Genomic DNA, 25,709 nt, shown 5'->3' with positions numbered 1-25,709 from the left:
CATACGAAGCCTTTCCATTTTCACTCTTTCGTTAGTAAGTTGAAACACGATAGCATTAGGTACTTACAGCAGATAATCTTTATTGCTATTGTATTTACTCTCTCTCTCTCTCTCTCTCTCTCTCTCTCTCTCTCTCTCTCTCTCTCTCTCTCTCTCTCTCTAGCGGGTGGTTGGATGGGAGCATCACCCTTGAATCATATACCTATGATGTTCGCATGGGTGTACGATCCGATAGTGATGTCGTTTCTTCTTCTCTTTACTAGCCTATCCTGCTTCTTTGGTTTGTGATTGTATTTGTGACAGGGGATATTTTTCTTTCTGTAAATCTTCTGCCTGTTTGTTCTTGGTTATTTATAATTTAGCTTATGATATCTTTAGGTTATGATTTTGATTTACATTTGTACTATTTTTGTTAGATTGCTTGTTTTTTTGTTTCAGCGGTCTCTCATATAACCTCAATTGTGTTGAAAGAGACCTAAAGCAACAAACAGACAGAGTCTCTCTCTCTCTCTCTCTCTCTCTCTCTCTCTCTCTCTCTCTCTCTCTCTCTCTAGTAATATTATTCTTCGCCGCCGCCACCACCATCACCCCATAGCCTCTTGTTCCTTTAATATTGGACTGTTCTGTACTCTTTTTTTTATTTTAACCCTGGCGTGGTGTTATGTCCCGACTTCGGGCAAGTTGAAGGCAGGAGGCTGTTTCGTGACCAAAGGTCAAAAGGTCATTACCGGCCCACCGCCATCCCATTTCGGTAGCATTTTGTTGTGTGTGCGTGTGTGTGTGTGTGTGTGTGTGTGTGTTAATAGTTAATAGTAATAGTACTACTGTAAATCGCTGAGACTGGCATGTTGGTCGCAGAGGAAGGTCGGACTCCTCTCTGGACAAGATCTGACATTGGACGGGACGGGACGTTTATACCAGACATCATCGGGACGAGTCGTAAACCCCCTATCATCGGACGACGGTGGTGATACATATTTCATATTATGGCTGAACTAATTTACCCTTTTCTGGGAACGGAATGCTGTGCCAGATGAGAATTAATGAGTCCTCTTTGGAAGCATTTCATATCTCCTGCGAACTAGATTTGAATATAGAATCACAGTAGATAGAGATAGATAGAGGTCTTGGGTAGCGATGGGCAGACAAGATCACAAGAATATGGACAGGATAGAGTAAAAAAGCGTGAGGGGGATAGATACTAAATAAACTTAGCGGTCATATAAAAACCAGGGAACGTTCAGTTTGTTGAGTTGTTGCCAACGGCTTCTGGTCAAGTCTCTCTCTCTCTCTCGTGTGTGTGTGTGTGTGTGTGTGTGTGTGTGTGTGTGTGCGTGCGTACGGTGTGGCTCTTGTGGTCTATTGGTATAACAATAGGCTTGCATCCTGTAGGCCGAAGGTTCGAACCCTTCTTTTAAAAATCTTTTAGTTGCTTGCATTTGTTGCGTGTTTGTTTTGTGTGTGTTTTGTATTCATATGCCAAGAAATATAACCTTTATTGCTCATAATTTCATCATCATCATCATCATCATCGTCGTCGTCGTCTATATAAATATATTTATTTGGTAATATTTTTTCTGCCAACCATCTCACGAGCTTTTTAAATTTATTTATTTATTTATTTATTTATTTATTTATTTATTTATTTATTTATTTATTTATTTATTTATTTTATTACAGCGGAGACCCAAACTCAGGAGGATGGCCCGGCGGACCGAACCAAGGGGGTACCCAATTGAACGTGGTGACCACCATCTTCCCCGTGCACACGACCCAGAGCGGGCCCTTCAACCACAACAACACGCCTGGCTTCAACAACAACACCACCATGACTGCCACGGGGCCCACCCAGCAACCCCAGGGCTATAACAAAGCTGGGTACAACCCCAACCCTCAGGCTATGCCCCCCTACAAGTAAGTGGTGATATTCTCTATAAAGGGCTAGATTCATATTTAATCATTAATCTATACTTTTTAAAACTCGGTTTTGGTTTTGTTCTTGTTGTTCGTTTGTTTATTTTTTGTTTTATTGTTTTGCTCTTTTTTTTTTTTTTCTATGGATTTTAGAAACCTCTCATCCTCCTTTCTCCCGGGATAATTTATTGATGTTTACACAAATAACGGGGCTGGTCTTTAGAGTCTATACATTCCTATTTTCACTCTTCCATTTTGTTCTATTCCGCCATTGTCTCTAAAATTCCGATTTACAAAAGTGATGAGAATGCTAAGAATAAAAAAGAGCAAAGAAGGGGGGGGGGGGTGAAAGAGGTGTAATTCCTATTTTTTGTCTCAAATTCCTATTTTTAGGCGTCCTGATTCCACTTTTGGAATGTGATGGGTTGGCAGGTCTGTCTATAAAAAGGTTATTTATGGCATTTTATTGTTCGAGGGACGGGGTGGGGAATTCCGGAAATTAAGTTTAAAAATTTAAAACATTTGTTCTTTTAATTGGTTAATCCTGATCATGTCTGACTCTTCCATACTCTGAAAACACCTTACCTTACCTTGCCCTATCCTCTTGGTGCTTGATCAGCGCATAAGGCTGACACGGTGGATGGAACGCCATCTGTCTAGGTTAGGGGCCATTTTTTTGTCATCTGTCTCTAGCTTTCATTTCTCTTTCGATGCTCCTCCTCCTCCGGCGGCCCCTTCTTCTCGTTCCCTGAGGGGGGTCCACCTGAGAATTTTCCTGGAATGGCACTCGGATCCTCTGAAAACAATCAACATTTTATAGATTTTGGCCAGAAAACTTCAAAATATCGATATGACGAGATGAAAACTCTCAAACCTGGGACTTCTTTGTTTTTCTGACAAGATGAGGGTCATTTTAATCAATCGATAATATGAAGGACGAGTTTTCTGCCATGTCTAGGTATTTATAGCTTGCCAACACAAAAAGCATTCCCAAATGATCTCATAGCTCTCTTTCTCTTGCCCTCCACAGTGGATATCCCCCCACCCCCAACACACCGGGCTCCACTCAGCCCCCCATGACAGCCGGAGGGCCAGGCCCAGGCCCCGGCCCCAACGACTACACGGCTCCTCCGGGGGCCCTCTCGGCAGCAGCTTACGTTGCGGCGGCCGCCACGGCCACGGCGACGGCGACGGCGACCGCCAGCATGGTGGCCATCCAGGAACAGCAAAACCAGCAACAGATGAATATAAATATGCAGATGAACATGAACAACCAGTACCCTCCCAACATGCAGGTGAGTCTATGTGTGTGGAAAGGCAGCGGGTTTTGTATTGATGCTGTGCGTTTAGGTAAAATACTCACCATCCGCCAGCCGGATGTCACCCACCAACACACAAACCTAAGTGTAACCTTGGACGTTTATTGTCTGATCGATGTAATTTTGCGAGAACTAAATCGTTAAAATGGCTGTCCAAAATCAATAACAAAGAGCTGAATGACGTCATAATGATTTATTTTTTGGGGGAGAGAGAGAGAGAGAGAGAGAGAGAGAGAGAGAGAGAGAGAGAGAGAGAGAGAGAGAGAGAGTTTAAAAATTGATAAATACCTGGCTTTATTTAATTACCATCAATTCTTAGGGCGAGTCGTGGAATAAAGGGGGAGATGAGGTGGGGGGGGGGGGGGGATCTTGCAATTTGACTTAATATTGATTCCTGACGAGGCGGCTAATTTGTCAATTATTCATGGTAGATGAAGTTGGTCAAATGGGGTAGAGGGTAGACAATGTGGATTTGTTCGTGTGAAGCTTGTGGTGATGTTTGGTCGGGGCAGACGCGACGACGCTTTCTAGGGGTAAGATGGGGGGGGGGGGGGGGGGTGATGATAGTGAAGATGATGATGGCGGTGGTGATGATAGTGATGTTAAATCTTGACGGGTCGAATGGATGTTTATCTCGTCTACAGAAGGAACGAATGGACGTCCCTAACCTCTTTATTATTGTTTTTAGACAGCAGAAATTTCGATGATTACTTCTCACTAAACTATATCAATCAGACAATAAACATTCCAAGGTATACAAAACAGTTTCGTGTTTTGGTACGTCGTTATATCATCCGGCTGGCGGATGTTGTATGTATTTTACCTAAACGAATGGCATCAATAGTTTTCTGGCTTAAAGTGAATGAAAAAAAAAAAACAAAAAAAAAAAACACTTGTGTTTGGTCCTCGGAGCAATTAAACTGTATGGTGTCTCTATTGTTTGGTCAGATGTAAATGTTGCTGCTCAAAGCTCGAAGAAATATATAACAATGTGAACTTGAGTGTAAGCTTGAATTTGATCAACGAAAACTGATAAAATTGACGTTTGGGGTATCCCCTTTACTTTACCAACAAAACAGGATGAATGAAACACTACAGACGAATGAGATAATGTGGTAGTGGCGTTGTTAACAATGGTGGTGGTGGATAGCGAGGACCTGGCAAGGACACGACCGCCAGTAGCATTGATTTTCTCTGACAAGTTGTGCATCTTATTTGCATAATATTAATTGTGACCAATGGATAAATGATGGATGGATTGATGGACGGACGGACGGTCGTACGTACGGATGTATGGGTGTATGTATGAATGAATGGATTATCGAGAAAAATCTTTGTGGAGTGAGTGCCTTACGTTATTGTGTGTTGTACGTGCGTGTCTCTCTCTCTCTCTCTCTCTCTCTCTCTCTCTCTCTCTCTCTCTCTCTCTCTCTCTCTCTCTCTCTCTCTCTCTCTCTCTCTCTCTCTCTCTCCCTCTCTCTCTCTGTGTGTGTGTGCGTGTGTGTGTGTGTGTGTGTGTGTGAGTAGTGTGAGTAGGAAAGGATGGAAATCGATTGATATATATATAGTATGGGAATGAGGGTTAAAATTATAGAAAGAAAAGAAGAAACGTCAATTAGCCTTAAATACCAGTTTAAAATTCTCATTAGATACTACCAAAGAGTACTAATATCCAGGTCTGATAACCCAACAAGTTGTGCATCTTATTTGCATAATATTAATTGTGACCAATGGATAAATGATGGATGGATTGATGGACGGACGGACGGTCGTACGTACGGATGTATGTGTGTATGTATGAATGAATGGATTATCGAGAAAAATCTTTGTGGAGTGAGTGCCTTACGTTATTGTGTGTTGTACGTGCGTCTCTCTCTCTCTCTCTCTCTCTCTCTCTCTCTCTCTCTCTCTCTCTCTCTCTCTCTCTCTCCTCTCTCTCTCTCTCTCTGTGTGTGTGTGTGTGTGTGTGTGTGAGTAGTGTGAGTAGGAAAGGATGGAAATCGATTGATATATATATAGTATGGGAATGAGGGTTAAAATTATAGAAAGAAAAGAAGAAACGTCAATTAGCCTTAAATACCAGTTTAAAATTCTCATTAGATACTACCAAAGGGTACTAATATCCAGGTCTGATAACCCAACTTATTATGGTCTCATTGTTGGAATGGAAAGATTCTCAAACCTACGAAAAACGTTCTCCATTACAACAACATTAACACGAACCCATTTAGTTATCGGACCTCCAAATAATAATTATATGTCAACGACTACTACAACAGCTGGGGGCTGGGCGGGTGAATTTTTATCAACAAGTCTGAAATTGGACATTTTAATATAGATTTGATTTTCAAAAAAGAAAATACGCATGTATGGCAAAATTGACAAAGATATGCACACCAAAACAAAAAAAACAAAAAAAAGGGGGGGGGGGGAAGTTACTTTAGCGTTTGTATTCATTTGTTCAGGTATCCTTTATATTGAGTATAGATTTGTAATGAGATTATATAGTGTATACGCTGTGATCTGCAATCCCTTGTGTATAGGTAGACAACTCCCTCCCCCTCACCTATACTAATATTTTATCCATCTCACTTTTCACTCTTTAAAAAAATAATTATTTTTTTTACCTTTTTCCATTCCCTCCAGATGGGACATAACCAGCATCCTTACGGGGGCCAGTACCCGCCCGGCATGCCAGGCCAGCGGCACCCGGGACCTCCTATGGGCCCCATGGGCGGGGGCCCACCTTGTCCTGCTCCTGGGCCCATGAAGCAGATGGGCCATATGTACCACCCCCGGCGCCACGCCCCTTACCCATCCAACCACTACATGCAGAAACGGTCGGCGCAGATGTATCCCAATCCCCAGCCTATGGAGGTGAGCGTTAGGCTGATGAGGGTTTTTTTAGCCCGAAACGTACTTTGTTTCTATTTTGTTGTTGTTGTTGTTATTATTCCTGGAACCTGTTTTATTAAAAAATTTTCTTTCATATTTTTGAAAAAAGTACAGGTCAGCGCATTTCCACAATTTTACCATGCTCAATGAGCTTAGAAATGTTTTATGTATTACTCCAGTAGACCATATTACCACCAAATTTCCAATTCGTTCTTTACAAGTGGCCTGCTAGGCACCCTTTTGTACTAGGTACCTGTCTAACATTTACAATTGTCTGTCTGTCCCTGTTCATAATAGTTAGTTACTCCAACAATGTTATATGATAGAGCTAGATGCTCATTTACACCTGGATGAATGGGTCATTAATCGTTTGTAAAGTGCTATCTCCAATATTAGACATTATTTTAACATCATATGACTTCACCATAATAGGAGACTCTGCACAGTAGTTTTCTTCAAGGAGATTAAATATGTCGTATAAATTGATAAGATCATTTTGATGGTGATGATGAAGATGATGTAGATGATGATAATGATGATGATATGGCGGCCATGACACAAATGATTAATTATAAAAATCTATATATTTTTAAACAACTTTCACATACATCTTCTTTTTCAGCAGTTTGTACCAGGAGGTCCCCACGGCCCACCCCCTCACAGTTACCCCCACCATCAGCAATACCCGGGCAAGCCTGGCTCCTACCCCACACAACAACCTCTGCCCTCCCCCACCTACGGCCCCATGCCCCAGGGGGCTCCACCCATGGGTGGCATGAGGGGCCCCAACCCTTATCCCAACGGCCAACACCCTTACATGTCAGGGGCCCAGTATCCTGGTCACGGCCCCCCTCCCAGACAGACCGGCCCAGCCCCCAACTACAATCAGTACGCGGGACAGACGGTAAGTTTCTCTTACTTCTACCCACTAGGCTAAACTGCTCAATAAGGTTCAACAGTCGTGATGTCACTTCCCTCGTAATGATACATAGTAACTTAGTAACTGGTACTAAACTATTGGAACCATGGCGGACGCCCTTATGAAAAACTTCTCCGACAAGCATAAAAGTGTATCCAGAGGAGAAAAACATTATAAATCTGATCATGTTTTGACTTTTATACATTCTGATTACATGACATGTGAAAAAGTTCTAGCCAGCATGAAGAATACTGAAAAGTACTGATTTTCTTTGTTTAGAACCACGCTGCTTGTGACGTGACATCAGATTATTGAACCCTTTGAAATAGCAGTTTTTTACCATCCTGCCCTCTAAATACGAATTATATCTGTAACATAAGCGCATAGAGCATGGTTATGCACTATACAAATGCTATATATTATTATTATAAGTTTAGGAAAATCTGATTGATATTTTTTAAAATACTCTGAAAGCATTAGTGTCACACTCCTTATTTATATATAGGGCCAGTGCACACTGAATAAAAATGTTAATGATTCTGTTTTTCTCCTGTCCTTCCAACTCCCTCTAAACACTAATATCTCTTCCATAGAGCATGACCTATACAAGTGCTATATATTATTATTATAAGTTTAGGAAAATCGGATCATTGTATCTGTTTGATATCTTTGAAATACACTGAAACCGTTCATGTCACATTCCTTATTTATAACTAGGGCTAGTACACAATGATGAATAAAAATGTTAATGATTCTGTTATTATTATTTTTTCTCTTGTCCTTCCAACTCCAACAGGCCAACAGCTTCCCTCACTCCCCAATCCCCGGCAATCCCACTCCTCCCATCACCCCAGGGTCTGTCCCTGGTTATCCACCTGACATGAAACCATCCTACCCACCAGATGTCAAACCCTGTATCAAATCCAGTAAGTGACTACAAACAATATAATTATACTTACTTACTCTGCAGCAACTAAGAAAGCACTCCTTTTTTGTCGTGGATTTCTCTTCCCCCACCCCATTTTGCCAGATAATTTTGCTCCAATTAGTCAATCAAATGAAATCAAATGTTTACTTTATGCCATTGGCCAATAGTCATAACATCTCTCTGAACAAATTATTCTAACAATTATAATAATAAAGGGATAACATGCTTTAAGTAGTCGTTTTTGGCTTAAATAACAAGCAATAATAATAATAATAATAAGAAGAAGAAGAAGAAGAAGAAGAAGAAGAACAAGAACAAGAGCAAAAAGAAGAAGAATTTTAAGATCTAGGTATGTATATTTGCAAGTCTGATAACCTAACACAATTATGGGCTTGATTTAACATTGTTTGAATTGACACCATTTTGCATTGGTTTGAGTGTATTTTCCGTTTCCATTATTTACAACTATGAGACCCATCACAATTTGGTTTATCAGACCTGCAAAAAAGTTTACTGCTAAATTTTCAACATTTTTTAGATCGATTGAGAAATGCATCAAATAATATTAATTCCCAAATAAGACGCTTGTTTTCATTTCAAAGTCCTTCAGAATTGAAATTGTATGCTTACTTGATCCAGGAATTAGATTTTTAAATATGTGTCTTTTTCATTTCCAGATCCAGATGAGATGCGGTTGACATTTCCAGTCCGAGACGGAGTGGTGTTACCTCCCTTTAGGCTAGAGCACAATCTGGCCGTCAGCAACCATGTGTTTCAGTTACGAGACACCGTCTATAGCACACTCATGTACAGGTACAGCTTGCTTTAATGAATTGCCCTGTAGATATATGCCTATTATATATATTGTTTATAAATTATTAACATTTTGTTTTGAAAAATTGAAAGCAAAATTTAGCCTCGATGTAAAAGTTATGTTTACTTTAAGTTTTATTTGTTTTGATTTTTAAAAATAATATTGCATAACCAAGAATGCTTTAATAGAAGAACAATTATCTTCACATTAAAAAAAATTTCATCAACTTAAAATAGATTATTAAAAGATTTGCGGCTATATGGTTTTGTGGTATGACACTCGTTTTCGGATCAGAAGGTCCCGAGTTCAATCGAGCCTCGCTTGGCGCATAGTTGAGTCCTTGGAAAAGGCTCTTTACTCACATTCTCTCACCGTACTCGGGTGTAAAATGAATACCTGGCCATTAACAGTGTTGTCTCTGTTTTTGGAAAATTATAACTTCACCTACAGGCGTCATGTCGTGTCCTACATGTTACTGTTGCGGTTGGTCAGGGATCCTTTGTAAAATGCTTTGAGCACGCTTAGTGGATATTGCACTATATAAAAATTTTAAAGAATCCACCAAAAATGTGTTTTTATTCATTATCTCTTCACTAAAATTTAGATCTGACCTAGAACTCCAATTAAAGTGCTTCCACCACGAAGACCGTCAAATGTCCACCAACTGGCCGGCCTCGGTCACAGTGAGTGTCAACGCCACACCATTGAACATCAAGCGGGGTGAGAATAAGTCTACCCACAAACCTCTGTATCTCAAGGATGTGTGTCAGGCTGGACGCAACACCATTCAAATCACCGTCACCGCCTGCTGTTGTGTGAGTAGTTGATAAATCAAAAAAGAAGATTAATATAAATCCATTACTTTATACTGTAGCTCAGTTGTGGTATGGCACTAGCTTTCAGATCAGAAGGTCCTGGGTTTGAGCCTCGCGTGATGCCTAGTTTAGTCCTTAGAAAAGACTCTTTACTCATATTCTCTCACCGAACTCAGGTGTTAAATGACTACCTGGGCCTTTAACAGCATTGTCCCGGTCATAAAAATTGTAATATTGCCTAATATGCGTCTTGTCTTGTTCTATATGTTACGTGTTGCTGTTGGTCAGCGGCCCTTGTAAAGCGCTTTGAGCACGTTTAGTGGATATTGCGCTATATAAAAAGCTCAAGGTTGTTTGTAGCTAAATCAAACCTGCCTACTCTTACGAAAAATTCGTAAAATTACGGAATTTTGGCTACAATTTCAGAACTTCATAAGCATCTCTAAGTTATTTAAACTTATTGAAAATGAAAATTGATGCCAGACTACACAATTTAAGGGTTTTGGTTTTGAAATGTTATTTAATCCTTGTGATGGTAAATTGTTGATCTATAAAGTAAACTATAGTGCCTACTATTTTTATTTCCTAAACTACATTTTTTTTTTAATTTTCAAGTTGGCAGCTCTGCCAGCAGTGATTGGGTAGCTGGGTCTGTTAGATTGGGGGAAGTACTTTGCGAAAGACTAGTGTCCTATCCAAAAGGAAACAAGCAATTGTTATTGTAATTTTCATGCTTTAGAAATTAGAATGAACTCGGATCAATGGGACTGATTGATGGCTCTGAAGGTCTCTGTATTCATTATAATTATTATTCTTCCTAATATTAATACATTAAAAAACAATTGTCTTGATGATGATGGTGATGAGAATGACGACAACAACCAACAGTGCAACGTGTGTTTCAAATAAGTAAAGATTTCAATTTCAAAAATGAAAATTAACAATTTTTAAAAAATCTGTATCAGCGAGGTTAGGATTTCAAAATCAAAGTCAATTCAATGCATGAAGCACTTTGGTGTCGTCGTCGACTAGAATATTGTTTTGGGAAGTGTTGAGTATTACACGTGTTGTTATCTAGCCATTTCATATTGATTCTCTCCAGTCACATCTGTTCGTCCTCCAACTAGTCCATCGGCCTAGCATCCGGTCCGTCCTGCAGGGACTGCTCAGGAAACGATTGTTGCCAGCCGAGCATTGCATTACTAAAAGTAAGTTGTAACTTTAGGTATTACCAGGACTGAGAACCTTCCGCCTAAAGGCGGATTTCCGCCTAAATGGTGGTTTATCTCCGCCCATCACCATCACTATTCCGCCTTTTAAAAAGACTCACGACAACCACTACATCAACATCCTTATCACCACTACTTTTACAACCACCACCTGTACTACAACAACCATCACATCATCATTCCTATCACCATCACTACTTCAACCACCACCACATCATCATCCCTACCACCACCACCACTACAGCTACAACCACTACTACTACAACTACCATCACATCATCATCCCTACCACCACTACTACAACAACCACCACCACATCATCATTCCTACTACCAATACAACTACATCCTCCTCTGTACTCATCACTACATTCACTTTGAGCTCTCTCTCTCTCTCTCTCTCTCTCTCTCTCTCTCTCTCTCTCTCTCTCTCTCTCTCTCTCTCTCTCTCTCTCTCTCTCACACACACACACACATCAGTAAAGTGCACCCGTTCTTTAGCCTCGATAATTTTTCACTTTTCATCTTCATGTACTTAACAATGATACACACACACACACACAAACACAGAGGATTCAATTAAAACGTTAATTTCCTGGCAATTGTCAACATGAAACATAAGTTAACTTAATATTTACGATTAACAAATAAAGCACATACACACCTAATAATAAAATTCACTAAGTACTTTAACCTCGGTAAGTTTTTCACTTTAATCTTTCTGTACCTATCACTATATTTACTTTGAGCAGTCTCTCTCTCTCTCTCTCTCTCTCTCTCTCTCTCTCTCTCTCTCTCTCTCTCTCTCTCTGTCTGTCTCTCTGTCTGTCTCTCTCTCACTCACACACACACACACACACACACACACACACACACACACCTGGGTGGGGTTCCTGACCTCCCATAGTGGGCAAGAGGGTACATACTATTCTTCTATCCCCTTAAATCTGTTTTCCAACATGCTTTCTGTCTTTGTCTTGGAATGAGATTACTTGGTTTTGTCCTGGCCCTGGCCAGAGTCCTAACTGGAAGGGAAACAGTCAAATGCACAGTTATTGTTTTGGGAGATGATATTTTTTTCCTTGTAAATCATCTCTCTGTTATGTATTATTATATTTGTTATTTTGAATGTATAATGTAAGCATTTGAGTGTATTCCTCTTTGTGCCCGGATGAGACTTATAGGTGATCTCAAACTAATTAGATTGGTGGTATGCTCTTGGAATCTACATCTGGTCCCTTTTTGTTTCCTTCCCTATGTCTTACTTTTTCTTGGGTGCTTTAATTGTAATTCTAGAACTTTTTACTATCCCATTTTCATCCTTTTTACTGGCGCTGATATGACCTAAATGTGTTGCAAGCGCCGTAAACCATTAAAAACAAACAAACACACACTATCTTTCCTTCTGTCAGACAAACCTAAATCTATAAAGTGGATCATATCCTTTTCACATCAGCCATCATTCTCTCTTTTCACCTTCAAGTACACACCTTATCACCACCACTATCATCATCATCACTGCCACTACTACTACAACCACCACCATCGCCACACCATCATTTCATGAAGCACCACCATTACTACAATCACCTCCACCACATCATCATCATCACCATCATTGCCACCACCACTACATCAGCGCAACACTATCACCATTAAAACAACAATCACTACCACATCCTTACCACCACTACTTCAACCTCCTCAAACACAATAATATCACCACCACCACTTCTGCAACCACCACAACCACATACATTATCATTACTGCCACCACTACAACAGCCGCCATCATATCATTATTACCACCACACCTACCATTCATTTTAATATTTTATTTGTCATAAATTGGTTTTGAAACTTTACTTGATTTGAAACAAGGGGTATTAGGATGATTATATATCTCAATAGATTATAGTTTGTTTGCAGAAATTCCTGTTTAAGCATTGAAGTTGTTCGGAATTGTTTCTGAAATTTACGTGAGCCAAATTTTAAGTTGGCGTCTCTGGTCAACTTGAAACAAGGGATGTGGGCATTAGTGAATCTGTGAATACCGGAGATGTATGTGGCGACTACCACTACTACAACAACCATCATCACATCATCATCCTTACCACAACTACGACAACCACCACCACATCATTATCCCTACCACTACCATTACGAAAACCACCATGTTATAATTACACTTTCAGTTTTTGAAATTCCTCCGAGTTATATCCGAAATTGCTGGGAGACACATTTTGGATTGCATCACAGTGGTGGTGGGGTTTGAACCTGCGACCTTATTGGTACAACTCCGCCTGGCAGGTGAGAGCGTGGCTCTACCGTGTGAGCTATCCACGAACACAAAATATTCGTTTCAAACCCAAAGTCATTTCTAGATCCCTATCTCACCCACTTCTTGAGATCGCCGATTCGTTCACCACCATCGCGAAGTAATTTTGACCAGCAGTTAAGCTTAATAGCCAATATTCTCATCACAAACATATAACATAGAAACGATTGAGACATTGAGTATGCTCCGGTGTATGGGGTGAATTTTTAATTCAGAAAAGTGAGTGGAGCAGGCACTTATGTTGGTAACAACAAGATATGAAGTGAGTAGAAAAGTGCCAGAAGACAATAGAGAATAAAAATAAAATTTTATTAAGCTTAACTGCTGGTCAAAATTACTTCGCGATGGTGGTGAACGAATCGGCGATCTCAAGAAGTGGGTGAGATAGGGATCTAGAAATGACTTTGGGTTTGAAACGAATATTTTGTGTTCGTGGATAGCTCACACGGTAGAGCCACGCTCTCACCTGCCAGGCGGAGTTGTCGTACCAATAAGGTCGCAGGTTCAAACCCCACCACCGCCGCGAAAAATTTTTTATTCTCTATTGTCTTCTGGCACTTTTCTACTCACTTCATATCTTATCGGATTGCATCACAATAACTTTTAATGAAATTTAAATTTATAGGTTATTTTTGCATGGATGGTTCTTGATCTAGCGCTGAAAAATTTCCTCCTTTTTAGTGACCAGTCATTCTCACCCCTGTATTACTAATTAGAAACTTTTTAATGGTTCTAAAATTTCAATTATGCTCCTTTATTGTGATATTTCTAATATAAAAGCATATGTTTCTCTCAATTTTTTAATTGTCATCTTGTAAAGCACTTTGAGTAGGTTCAGCAGATTATTGCTCTAGTTTTTTATCTATAAATCATAGATGAGGATTTTTTTTGCTAATTGGTGGTTTCCCATTAAAATGGAATCAAGAAACGTACTTTATTGTTGTTATGTGAAACAGATCAGCTCGACATTAAGGGTAGACTATTTGTAGGAAGTTGGTATGCTTAAAGTGTATCACTAATTCATCATATGTTCAACATTTGCAAGAGTAAAATGCTTTAACTCCCACTTCAGTTGACCATTCTGCCCTTAACTTCCTGCTTTGACTTTGATTTTCTATTCTTCCAAATGATTCTATCTTACTTCTCTCCCTTGTGACGACTAATTCTTATTGACTTGGGGATTTTATTTTTTCATTGCATTTTTTTTTTCAGTCAAAAGAAACTTTGCCAACAACCCTCCAAACAATTCGGTCAATGGCGGGGAAGACGGGGTGGAGCAGACGGCCATTAAAGTACCTCTCAAGTGTCCCATCACGTGTCGGCGCATCGCCCTGCCTGCAAGGGGACACGACTGTAAACACATACAGGTTGGTGCAGACGGCTCAAACCGACGTCCACATATTTTGCAGGTCTGATGTCAGAATGCAATTGTTTATGGGCTTGATTTAACATTGTTGTAATGAACAATATTTTGCATTGGTTTGAGAATATTTTCATTATCACAAGGAGTCCATGACAATGTGGGTGATCAGACCTGCAAATAAGCACACTTTGGCTTAAACAGATTGTAATTAGGAAATGTAGAACCCACTTCAAATAACTTCCCAAGCAAAACAAAAAATAATTACAATAATGAATAAAAAATCTTTTATGAGTTCAGGAAAAGAATGAAAGCATCGTTTTCATGTTACATGCATTTTATAAGTACAAATTATTATTATTATTATTATTATTATTATTATTATTATTATTATTATTATTATTATTATTGTGCGCATTTCAGTTTCCTGCTTATTATCTGCAATGAAAATGGATGAGCAATGAATGATACTAAGAATTTCTGAGTGTTGATGCTGGCGTCAGAGCCAAAAATTGATGCAGTTTTCCTTTAAGTCGCCACATATCATTTTGTCATTTCCTTTCCTAACCACCAATTCATATTGTCATTTCCTTTCCTAACCATATCGTTTCTTTTCCACAGTGTTTCGATTTGGAGTCGTACTTACAGCTGAACTGTGACAAAGGCCATTGGAAGTGTCCAGTATGCAAGTAAGTGTCTGATTTTCAACCCTCAGTCATTGGGGTTGGATCCATTGTAATTGATTTATTTTCTAAAGACCAATCTATATCGCACATTTATTCATTTATTTCAAATGTTATAATAGTAAGACAGTTTTCTCTATTTGGTTGCATTATGGAAGATTACGAAAAAAAGCATTTTTTAAAATCAAATTGGTATATTTTTTTTAAAAATTACTATTGATGATGATAATAATGATAAAATAAAAAATAAATAAATAGAATTTGTTTTTAGAGTCTATTCAAAATTATTTCTGATGAGTAAAAATGTTTCTGTTTATTTTTTATTTTTTTTTAATTTTCTGTCACCCCTTTTTATTCTCCCAGTAAATCAGCGTTGCTAGAGGGCCTGGAGATTGACCAGTACATCTGGGGCATCCTGACCAACATGACCAATCTTCAGTTCGAGGAAGTGACCATCAACCAGACAGCCAGCTGGAAACCTGTCCCCATCAAATCACTGGTCAAGGAGGAGGACACTGGTCAGTAACTAACTTGTCTCAGGCAGATGGAGTGTTTATTGAAGAGTCGAATTTTATAGAGTTTCAATTAATTATTTTTTGTCTATTATTGGTTGGGGGGGGGGGGGGGAATAATTGTTGGGTATTTTTTTCTAGCATATCTTCAATAATTGATTGCCAGAATCAGTATGAAAAGGTCGAGCAGGAAAGCTGGAAAACAGAAAGAGATGGATGTATTTGGATATTTGTGAATTGCTTGCTACCCTTTGAATAGAACCTTCGTCTATCACAAAGTACTTTCCATTAGGTCTAACAGACCCAGCTACCCCAATCTCTTCTGAGAGGACATGGGGAATGAGAAATATCTCGACCGCATTTGGGATGGGTACCTATACTATACTTTGCTTGTGAAGCAAGTGTTCTACCAAAATGCAGTGATGCCAATCTTCCGCGGATCCGAGGAATTCCTCCATTTTAAATGAGGTTCCTCCCTTTTTTCCTACGTTCACAAAAAAAAAAAAAAAATTATTAGTTTGCTGTCTCTGCTACTATTACTTACATCACCATCACCTCAACTGCTACCTTAACTATCACACAATATGGTCCGTGTAATCTTTGCAATATGATGGTGATATCACAAAAAATATAACTGCAATATATACATTAGATTTTTTTTTTTAAAGTTTTATGACTCCTTCACCTGATCTTTGAATGGATAATAAATGCTCCCAAATTCATGAGAATTAGTCCCAGATAGCCTTATTTTGGCACTTTAAAAAAAAATGGGGGGGGGGGATGATGAGACGTCGATCATTTTCCTCCTTTTTCATTTTTTTTCTGTTGGCATCACTGAAAATGAGCTGTTGAGATCAAGCCACTAATTAGGTTGCCTTTTTTGGCTTATAGACTCAGCTCTTTGTTATTATTTTAGACAGCCTATTAGTGATAAGTTCTCTGTAAATTATATCAATCAAGACTATAAATGATAAAAGTTACATACAGTTTTGTGTGTTGGTTGGTGTGGTAAATTTGTCTGGTGGATATTTTGAGTATTTTACCTAAACGCATAATATCAATATGAGGGGGTAAAGGTTTTCTTTCAATCACAGCCATCCTGAAAAAGAAATATTGTGGTGCAATGATTCTTGTTCCCTCCCCCAACCTTCCCTTCTTCATTTAAAAAAAAAAAAGTGATAAACTCAAGAGAGAGTTTCATTGTACATGGGCACATCCAAAAAAAATTAATTTTTTTTAAATCATGCTATATTGAGTTAACTTGATGTAAAATCATTTTATGATTCACCAGTGCACTACAATTTATTTTTTCCTCATGAGGGCTTTGTACATTCTTAAGAATTGTTTTTCTACTGTCACATCTTCCTAATAGTGTTGAATTCACCGTGCGTCTTGTCTCCAGGCTCAACCGATTCTTGTCAGGGCAATAACTGGCTGAAGGCCATGTCACCGTCGTCCATGCAGCTACCCACCATGATGTCATGGGATGCCGGCCCCCAGGCCGCCGGCTCTCCTTACAACCTGCCACCTCCCTCCACTCCTGGTAAGTACGGGGAAAGACGCCACCCGAGTTTTTTTACAGCACAATATCTGCTGGTTGTCTCCGAGTGCTTTATTCATATGGCTAATCCAAACCTGCCTACTTGGAATTGGAAGAATTCGTAGTTTTCAGGAGTAACAACATAGTAGACATTATAACTACCTTAAAATGACCAATTTGTGTTTAAATATATTAAAATTATTGCTTTAAAATCCTTCATATACTATATCCGACAACAAAACTTCGTTTTCAACAAGTTTATTGAATTAAAGATATTTATATAATTGTCAATTAGGACCCAAAAATTCGTAGTTCTACTAAATTTTCGTAGTGGTTGGCAGGTCTGAGCTAAACACATTATTTATTAAGCCAGACCTGCATTTTCTAAAAAAAAAAATTTTAACCTTATGATTTTTTCAAGGTTGCTGATTTTCCTTATATTTATGGAATTCAGTGTTTTAAAAATCCTCTGAATATTTCTCGATCCCTTGGAGAAATGCTGCGAGCTGATATTGATCCATAGTGACTGCTATGCTATTTCCCCCCTTGATTACTACAAAGTTGATTCGCCCCAATTCCAACATCATTACTACACTACCGTGATTGATTTCAAAATAACATAATAATTGACATCGGTAATGAAGTAAAATAACCAGAGAAAAATCATCAAGGAAAAATAGAGATAGAAACAATGTTTTTTATCTTGTTATTGAAAAGAGATTTATTATTCTTGAAGATGAAAACAATAAAGGTGATAAGTTCAATATGTAAAGCCAATGCGATATGCGATCCCAATTCCATTTTCTTGTTTGCGGATATTTCTCTGAGTGGTGTCTGAAATTCCTGTGAGCCAAATTTAAGGTTGGCGTCTCTGTGATAAGAGATGAATGGGGAAAAAAGAAAGAAGGAAGGAAGTTTGCTATAGCTTGATAGCAACTAGTTTAAAAGTAAGTGGTAAAAGAAAGAAAGTAAGTCATTAAGATAGTTGATTACATGTTTGATTCTCTGTTGAATTAACAGGTGACCCCATGAGCCAAGGAGGACTCCGACATCCGGACCCTTCAAGACCTCCAAGCATTAACAACCACCTGAACCCCCGGCCCTCTTCACAGCCCCAACCCCCTCACCCTACACAGAATGGCAGCCTCCCCCACCCATCCCCCAACCCAAATAGCTTACCGCACCCCTCTCCCAACCCCAATGGGCTCCCCCACCCATCTCCACAGAGCCACACGAATCCCAACACCCCCACCGCTGCTAACACCCCGTGCAGTCCCGTCAACATCAACAACAACAACAACAGTAGTAATAGTAATAACGGCAACAACAACAACAATAACATGGGTAGCAATTCCAACATCAACAATACCAGTAATACTGGTCTCAATAGCAATAGTAACAATTGTAGTAGTAGTAATAACAGCAACCCTTCAAATACCTCTAGTAATATGAATATGAATAACATGAACGGCGGCTTGCCCACCACCATCAGCAACAACAACAATAGCAACAGCAACAACAACAACAACAACAGCAGCAATAACTCCATCACCACCACCATTAGCAGCTCATTACCATCAGACTGTCCTCCTCTGGGCGACTTCTTCGATCCAGCAGCCCTGTACAACGGAGACACAAATGCACAAGGACTCGAGGTAAGCAAATATTGATGCAAGAGTGAGAGTTGTTTAAAAAATTCTATTTTGGGGGCACCATTTTTATGAAATTGCTTTGTATTTTCAATACAACCCTTATCTAAATATGATTATGTTAAAGGAATGAACAAAATTTTCATATACTTATTAGGTTCAATAAGTATACAATATATAATATATGATAATAATAGTTTTGATGTTAAACTCTTTCTTTAACCAGTAAAAATACTAAAGGGAGGCTTGAAAGGTTTTAAGAGACTTAGGTGTATTAGAATAACCAAGTGGGTGGGAGGAGGGGAAATAAACTGGAAATTATCTTCTCTTGTTTGTTCACAACAGCTCTAGTGACAACCAGTATATATAATATTCATTTTTAATATTAATCACTAAAACAGCCATTTAAAAAAAAAATTTTTAATTGACTGAAGATTGATTTGAGTCTGAAACACTGGTTTTGTTTTGTGTTTTTGTTTTTTTTGACGATATTTTATTCACCCGGAAGAAGGTGACAAATTAGGGAGCAGGCACTGGTGTATGATATCAGATTTGAAAACGTGTGCATGAAACAGTGCCAGCCCAAGCACAAAGAAAAATACAAGAAAAAAAATTAGCATTCCTGCTTTGTTTGGAACTGTTTCGTACACTATAGATCTTTATCTTTATATTCATCCTGTAAGATTATATATATATATCCTTGCAATTTATGCTGCTGTTTATTCCCAAATAACAAAGAGATGAAAATGTTCAGACACCCCCTTCCCAACCAGTGTTTCTAGTGTTTATTTATTTCTATTAATGTAGAATTTTATCTGTCCACAGTTGCTGGCAGACGACATGGAGTTACTCACTGCCTACCTGGGTCCCGTCGATGGATCGGGAGATAATGGAGCAAACTCGTCCAACCCAGGAGATGATCTGTTAGCGTTGTTTGAATCATCGTAGCTTCCGTCATCACTGCCACTACCTAGACACTACTGACAATTCTACTGCCACCACCAACACCTCCACCACCACCACCACCTGCCACTCGTGTCAAACTACACTTCTGCGCAATTTTTCTAATTATTGAAACCCAGGAGAAGCGTTCTGGTGAGAGATATTATACAAATGTGTTCTCCACCAGTTACCCGATATTGGTGTATGTGTGTGCGTGGTTGGAAGGCATGTTTGTCATCTACCTAGTTCGATAAATACGATACTTCATTACTTGTTGCTCCAATTGGTCGGTTGTGGAGATTTTATTTTAAAATCTCAATTCTTGGATTATATCTCAAAAATAAATTTCTCATTCTCATACAGGAGATAAATAAGCCTAACAATGACTGAAACGGATAAGTAGATGGACAGACAGATGGATGAATGGATGATTTCGGTTGGATTACTTCTTTTATTTATTTTTTTAAAAAGTGTGTTTACAAAATTCAACCAATTTCGAATCATCGTTGATATCATCATCGTCATCACCACAGCCATCATCTCTTCAATCCATGCTACGTGTGAAAAGAAAGACAAGATTGGTTCGGATCGTTTCTTCAACCATATCCATGACATGTTATAAATATCTCACCAATTATTTTATTTTTTAGATAACAAAACGAAACAAATCCCAAGTCATTGGACAAACTACACACACTTCCCCCCTCCCCTACCCATCCGTTGTTGACTCGGGGCATTTCACCATTATGTCACCATGACTTAATCATCATCTGTTGCTTTGACACACCCTATAGTTTTACACATACCCCCCTCCCCCTCAGCAAATATTTCCTGACTACTACGCAATGAACAGACTATGACAAATGCGTCATTTTAACCAATGTGTTGTGTTTAAAAAGAAAAAAAAAACAATAGAATATTTAAAGCACTATTCTGGGAAAAAAAACACAGATTGATTGCTGTGTTAAATACAATGTAATATTATTATTATTATTATTGTTATTATTTTTATTATTATTATTATTATTATTATTATTATTATTATTATTATTATTATTATTATTATTATTATTATCAAATACAATACTGGTGCCACTTTCGCTAATCTGATCATGTTGTTGTGATGTTGTGATTCGTTCTCAATAAAAACTGACCTGAAAACTGAACCATAAAGGAAGAAGGAAGCACCTGATCTAAATCCAAGTCAACTTTTTATTATTATTATTATTATTATTATTATTATTATTATTATTATTATTATTATTATTATTATTATTATTATTATTATTATTATTATTTCCACGTTCTACAGAAACCACAGTTCTATTCCCCTGTTCATATTTTCCTCGTGTGAAGTTGTATATATATTACAATATATACATAAAAGAAGGACATCTGCTTATAATATTATTGTAAATTCTGATTTTTTTAAAAAAGATTAATTAATATCGAACCAAAACAAATTGATCCTCATGACTTTAATATTAATGTTATACTATATTATTACAAATTTACTATATTGTCAAATATTTTGAGACACCCACTCACTCACACACATGAAGAAAAGAACCCTATATCAGTGATCTCCGTTAATATGACTCTTATCTTGAAGTGTGTGGGGTTTGTTTTTTTCTCTTTGTTTTTTTTGTGTTTTCAGTAGTCTGCTGCAGGCCTGTCACTACAGTACTGTAGTTGTAGTGCATCTCAACACAAAAAAGATCATGTCGTGTCTTCTTCATGTTTAGTCATCGACACTGCACATCTGCTTACTATTATGGATGGATTGATCGACTGTAATTGTTACGGAAATTTGTTGAAATTTACGGCCTTACAAAATTGGAAAAAATAGTAGTGATTTTGATTTTATAACAATTTGGTCGAGAAAAAGTTTTTTGTTTTTTTCCTTAAATTATCGTAGTGTTTAGAGAGAGATAATAAAAAAAGAATTTTCCTTAAGGTTATAAAGGCTATTGCCCATGATAGCCCAAGTTGATCACTAAGTCATGATGTGGCCATCAACAACAGCAAAAAGATCAACTGCATGTTGCAATAAACACCTGAATGTCTTGGCACAACTGTGTTGTTGGCAGGCGATGTGAACCATCACCTCACCATCACCTTTACGATTTATTACTAATGAATTTTGTTAGTTTCCCCCGATTTTGACATTTTCAAGTAAGCAGGTATGCATTGACCTTGTCTATCAATAATATGATGATTATCTTTTTTTTTTAAATCTCAATTGTCTGCAATTGGCAAACTGTGCAACTTATCATGATCATTGTTCTTCTAATTTATGCAAATGTTTTGCAGCAAAGAGTCCACACGCTCTAAAACCTCCCCTGAACTTTGTCATTTCAAAATAATTGTTGATTTTTATTATTTATTGTTTTAAATTACTAAACTAAATCTGTTTCAAAATCTGATCAAATCGTAGACAGAATGCTTCCCATATTCTTTTTTTTCTTTCTTTCTTTCTTTCTTTCATACGTTCTTTCCTTTCCTTTTTTCTCCCCATCTAAGTGATTCCACGATTGCTCTCATTTTCCCAAGAAAAATAAGTATTATGGATGACATGGCACATTGGCCTGGGGGGGGGGGGGGGGGGGGGGGGGGGGGGGGGCGAGGAGGGAGAAAATAAAAATGAATTTCAAACAATTGTGTTAGGAAATTTAAGATGACCTCCATGACAACCAATAATATTTTTATGGTCACAAGGACTGATTCACCATGCCATAAGCCGTTCATGACAAGGTTGTTGTATAGCCTGTCGATGTGTTGTTTGCAGCTCTGCCACTTGACATTTTTTTTCTTTTCTTGGAAGTGGGGGGGGGGGGGGGGGGGGGGAAGGAGGAGTGAAAGGAGGGGGGAGTCAAATTTGAAAATGTTACCAAATTCGGATTAAAAAATTGTTTTTTTTGCTCCAAATTCAATGGGTTTTTGTTGGTTTTGTGGGTTTTTTCCCCCCTCAAAATTCAGTTGTTCCAAATTCGGATTGATGAAGTTAATTTATAGATGAAAATATTTTTTCTCCCCAAACTGGTAATGGTTATATGATTTAATTGAGCACACACGACATCAACTTGAAAGTGGCAATATACATGAAATAATTAACAATGGGAAATTGAATGTAAGCTTCAATTTAATCAACGGAAACAGATGTAATGGATATATCAACAAAACAGGATGAATGAAACACTACAAGACGAATGTATTACAAGTGTTTTCATTCATCTGTAGTGTTTCATTCATCCTGTTTTTGTTGATAAAAGGGAAACCCGAAATGCCCATTTTATCTGTTTTTGTATATAAAATTGAAGCTTACATTCAACATTTCGCATTGTTATTTAAGGGAATCCATGGCACACCGTCAGCAGTGATAATGATTGAATTTACAAATTTTGTAAAGGCCAAGTTTGAATCCGGTGTTCTCCTTATGGGCAGGGTACACAAGTCAAACATTCTTTCTTTTTTATCAGTAGAATTTTATTCTTAGTGTTCAACATATTGCATTGAAATCGATGTGGACATACTATTCGCAGATCTGATAACCGAAAGCAATTACAGGCTGGGCCTGTTTTAACATTGTTGTCAGTTTTTATTTTTTTAAGTTTCAAGAATTTATTTAGGCCTTTCGTGGCCTTTAACCATAACTTTTCTCTGATCAAAATATACCAACAACAACAACAACAGCTATTATTATTATTATTATTATTATTATTATTATTATTATTATTATTATTATTATTATTAATTTTTTAGTTAATTACTTATCGCACATTTTTAATTTTTGCCAGCATTTCCTCATTGAATTTTCAAATTATATACATGACTGAACTTTTTCAATTTGTTATTATTAAACGGTTCTCATTTTATTCCCAACGGAATAATATTCTCCTGTCCATTTTGTTACAACTCGCTGGGATGAAGTCTTAATGGAATAATGGTATCCAAGTTTCTTTCATTTGAACTGTAATTTAAGTGAGCTATGATAAAAGTGACTGTTTCAACATTTTTTAACTTTTTGCTGAAGACATTTTTTAGGGTTTTTAAATTTTCCTACCCATCTGTTACAAAAAATTCTAAAATTTAGCGAAAATGTCTCATAGAACCTTTAGCTATATGCTATAAAAGCTTTGGTATTAAAAGATATACACTTTCATTCCCCACTGTTACCCTTGCAGGAATTTGCATGTATTTTCTTAATTCACCAAATCACTTAAAAATAATGTATTTTCTAAAACCCCATTTTAATTTTAACAGCCAAAGACTGTCCGTAAGTTTAGCATTTGAAACAGTGAAATAATAAAACAATGATTTGAAATTGTATTGACTGAAAGCAGCCATAGCAAACAACAATGTACATAAAAGAATTTAGAAGCCTCTACTAAGAGAGACTTTTAAACCCATTGACGTAGAATAGGAGTCTAGTTAAATTTTGTCTTTTAGAGTCACTCGTTGTCTCATGTCACTGATGCTCTTAAGATGAGAAATGATAATGTTATTCCAAACACCCTACAATTCAAATACTTTGACATTTCTGATGTAACTTTTTATATCCAACAACATGTAAAAGGAGAAATGGTCTCTGGCCCTTAGCCTTTATACATCTCCAGACAATGCCGTTTTTATTTTTAATCTCCCTTTATTTTGGTGAGGCTGAAATAATCAGAAAATTGTCACAAAACCCCTTTAAAAACACCAAAGAAAAGAAAACCCATTCTAAATTTAGCTAGGCTGTGGCAATCAAAACCATGGGTGTGTGTCATGGGGAACATTGGATGCGTATTGTCCGATACAAGTAGGAGCAATGAATGCAAATTTGAAGAAAACACATTCAGTTGAAGTTGAAGCACCACCAAAGATAGCCTCTACTCCAAATGTAATGTAGTCAAATCCGCTTAAAAGTAAGGGAGAGAGTTGTGTTTCTTTGGTGTTTGTGAATGGTGGTCTCTTCATTCAGTTGTCAATTTTTTTAGGGGAGGGAGGTCGCTTTATTTATTTAATTTTTATTATTTTTTTTGTTTTTGATGTAATTTGCTGGTTTAAACCTATTTATTTGATACAATCTGTTTCCAATGTTCACAGCAATACAAGTCTACCGAGTCCCAAATCAGAAATGTAATGAAGAGGGAAGAGTGACGCTATTTTGAAATTCTGTTATTTTTTAAAAAGAGTTTCACATGTTTTGCAATGTCAATAGTTGTAAATGTTTTGTTTATGTTTCTTCTCGTCTTCTATTTTTTCCCCCATCTATTTCACCATAACAAAGAAGCATTGGATTACAGCAATACTAGCCAAATGAACTATAATGAAATCTCTCTTACATGAATTGTATACAGTGTTACTACCAAGTTGTTAAATAACTGTACTGAATATAATTTTTTTTTCTCCAGAATTTGTTCAATATATTATTATTATTATTATAATTATATTAAATGCTTTAAAAATTACTCTTTGCAATTGTTACAAACAGCAAAATCAATAATTAAATATTGTTGTTTCCAAACACATGCTAGCAAGCAGGCAATCTGTTTTTTAATGAATGTCAATTTTCTTTATTTATACAATTTGAATTTACAGAAAGACCTACTTGCTTATGATGATAGTAATTATTAATTAGTTTTCTGTTTAAACGAAACAAGAAATGAAAAAAAAAATCAAATGAACATATAATAAACTGAATTTCAAGATGCAATTCATATGTTGTTATTGTATTTTAATGTTAGATTTAAAAAACAAGTGATGCGTGTTTACAGTTTATTTTTTATTCATAAAATGACTGTAACGACAGCGATGAGTGAGTGGATGAAATCGTTAGTAAAAAGGATGGGTTTTTTTTCTCTCGATGTC

At 37.4% G+C, this 25,709-nt stretch overlaps 1 protein-coding gene across 8 annotated transcripts in view; it reads left to right on the top strand.

Moving 5' to 3' along the window:
* The window catches only part of LOC144972549 (zinc finger MIZ domain-containing protein 1-like), a 473,233-nt gene extending 452,552 nt beyond the window's left edge, over positions 1-20,681 (top strand). For 4 of the 8 annotated variants that reach the window (XM_078913880.1, XM_078913885.1, XM_078913886.1 and 1 more), the window contains 14 exons: positions 1,681-1,914; positions 2,945-3,209; positions 5,880-6,110; positions 6,754-7,032; positions 7,844-7,973; positions 8,653-8,788; positions 9,394-9,604; positions 10,707-10,812; positions 14,383-14,537; positions 15,152-15,219; positions 15,577-15,731; positions 17,128-17,268; positions 18,286-18,920; positions 19,740-20,681. In XM_078913880.1, coding sequence (XP_078770006.1) covers positions 1,681-1,914; positions 2,945-3,209; positions 5,880-6,110; positions 6,754-7,032; positions 7,844-7,973; positions 8,653-8,788; positions 9,394-9,604; positions 10,707-10,812; positions 14,383-14,537; positions 15,152-15,219; positions 15,577-15,731; positions 17,128-17,268; positions 18,286-18,920; positions 19,740-19,862 — 2,869 coding nt within the window. In that variant the 3' untranslated portion in view covers positions 19,863-20,681. Of the gene's footprint in view, positions 1-1,680; positions 1,915-2,944; positions 3,210-5,879; positions 6,111-6,750; positions 7,033-7,843; positions 7,974-8,652; positions 8,789-9,393; positions 9,605-10,706; positions 10,813-14,382; positions 14,538-15,151; positions 15,220-15,576; positions 15,732-17,127; positions 17,269-18,285; positions 18,921-19,739 lie in introns of all 8 variants that reach the window. The other 4 variants (XM_078913879.1, XM_078913883.1, XM_078913884.1 and 1 more) reach the window with 1 other exon arrangement.
* The last annotated feature ends 5,028 nt before the right edge of the window (positions 20,682-25,709 follow it).

The sequence above is a fragment of the Berghia stephanieae genome, chromosome 5, assembly GCF_034508935.2.
Source record: "Berghia stephanieae isolate SIO BIC M18660-M18661 chromosome 5, UCSD_Bste_1.3, whole genome shotgun sequence".
Lineage (NCBI taxonomy): Eukaryota > Metazoa > Mollusca > Gastropoda > Nudibranchia > Aeolidiidae > Berghia > Berghia stephanieae.
The sequence above is the reverse complement of the archived record's forward strand: the minus strand, read 5'-3'. Positions and strand labels throughout refer to the sequence as shown.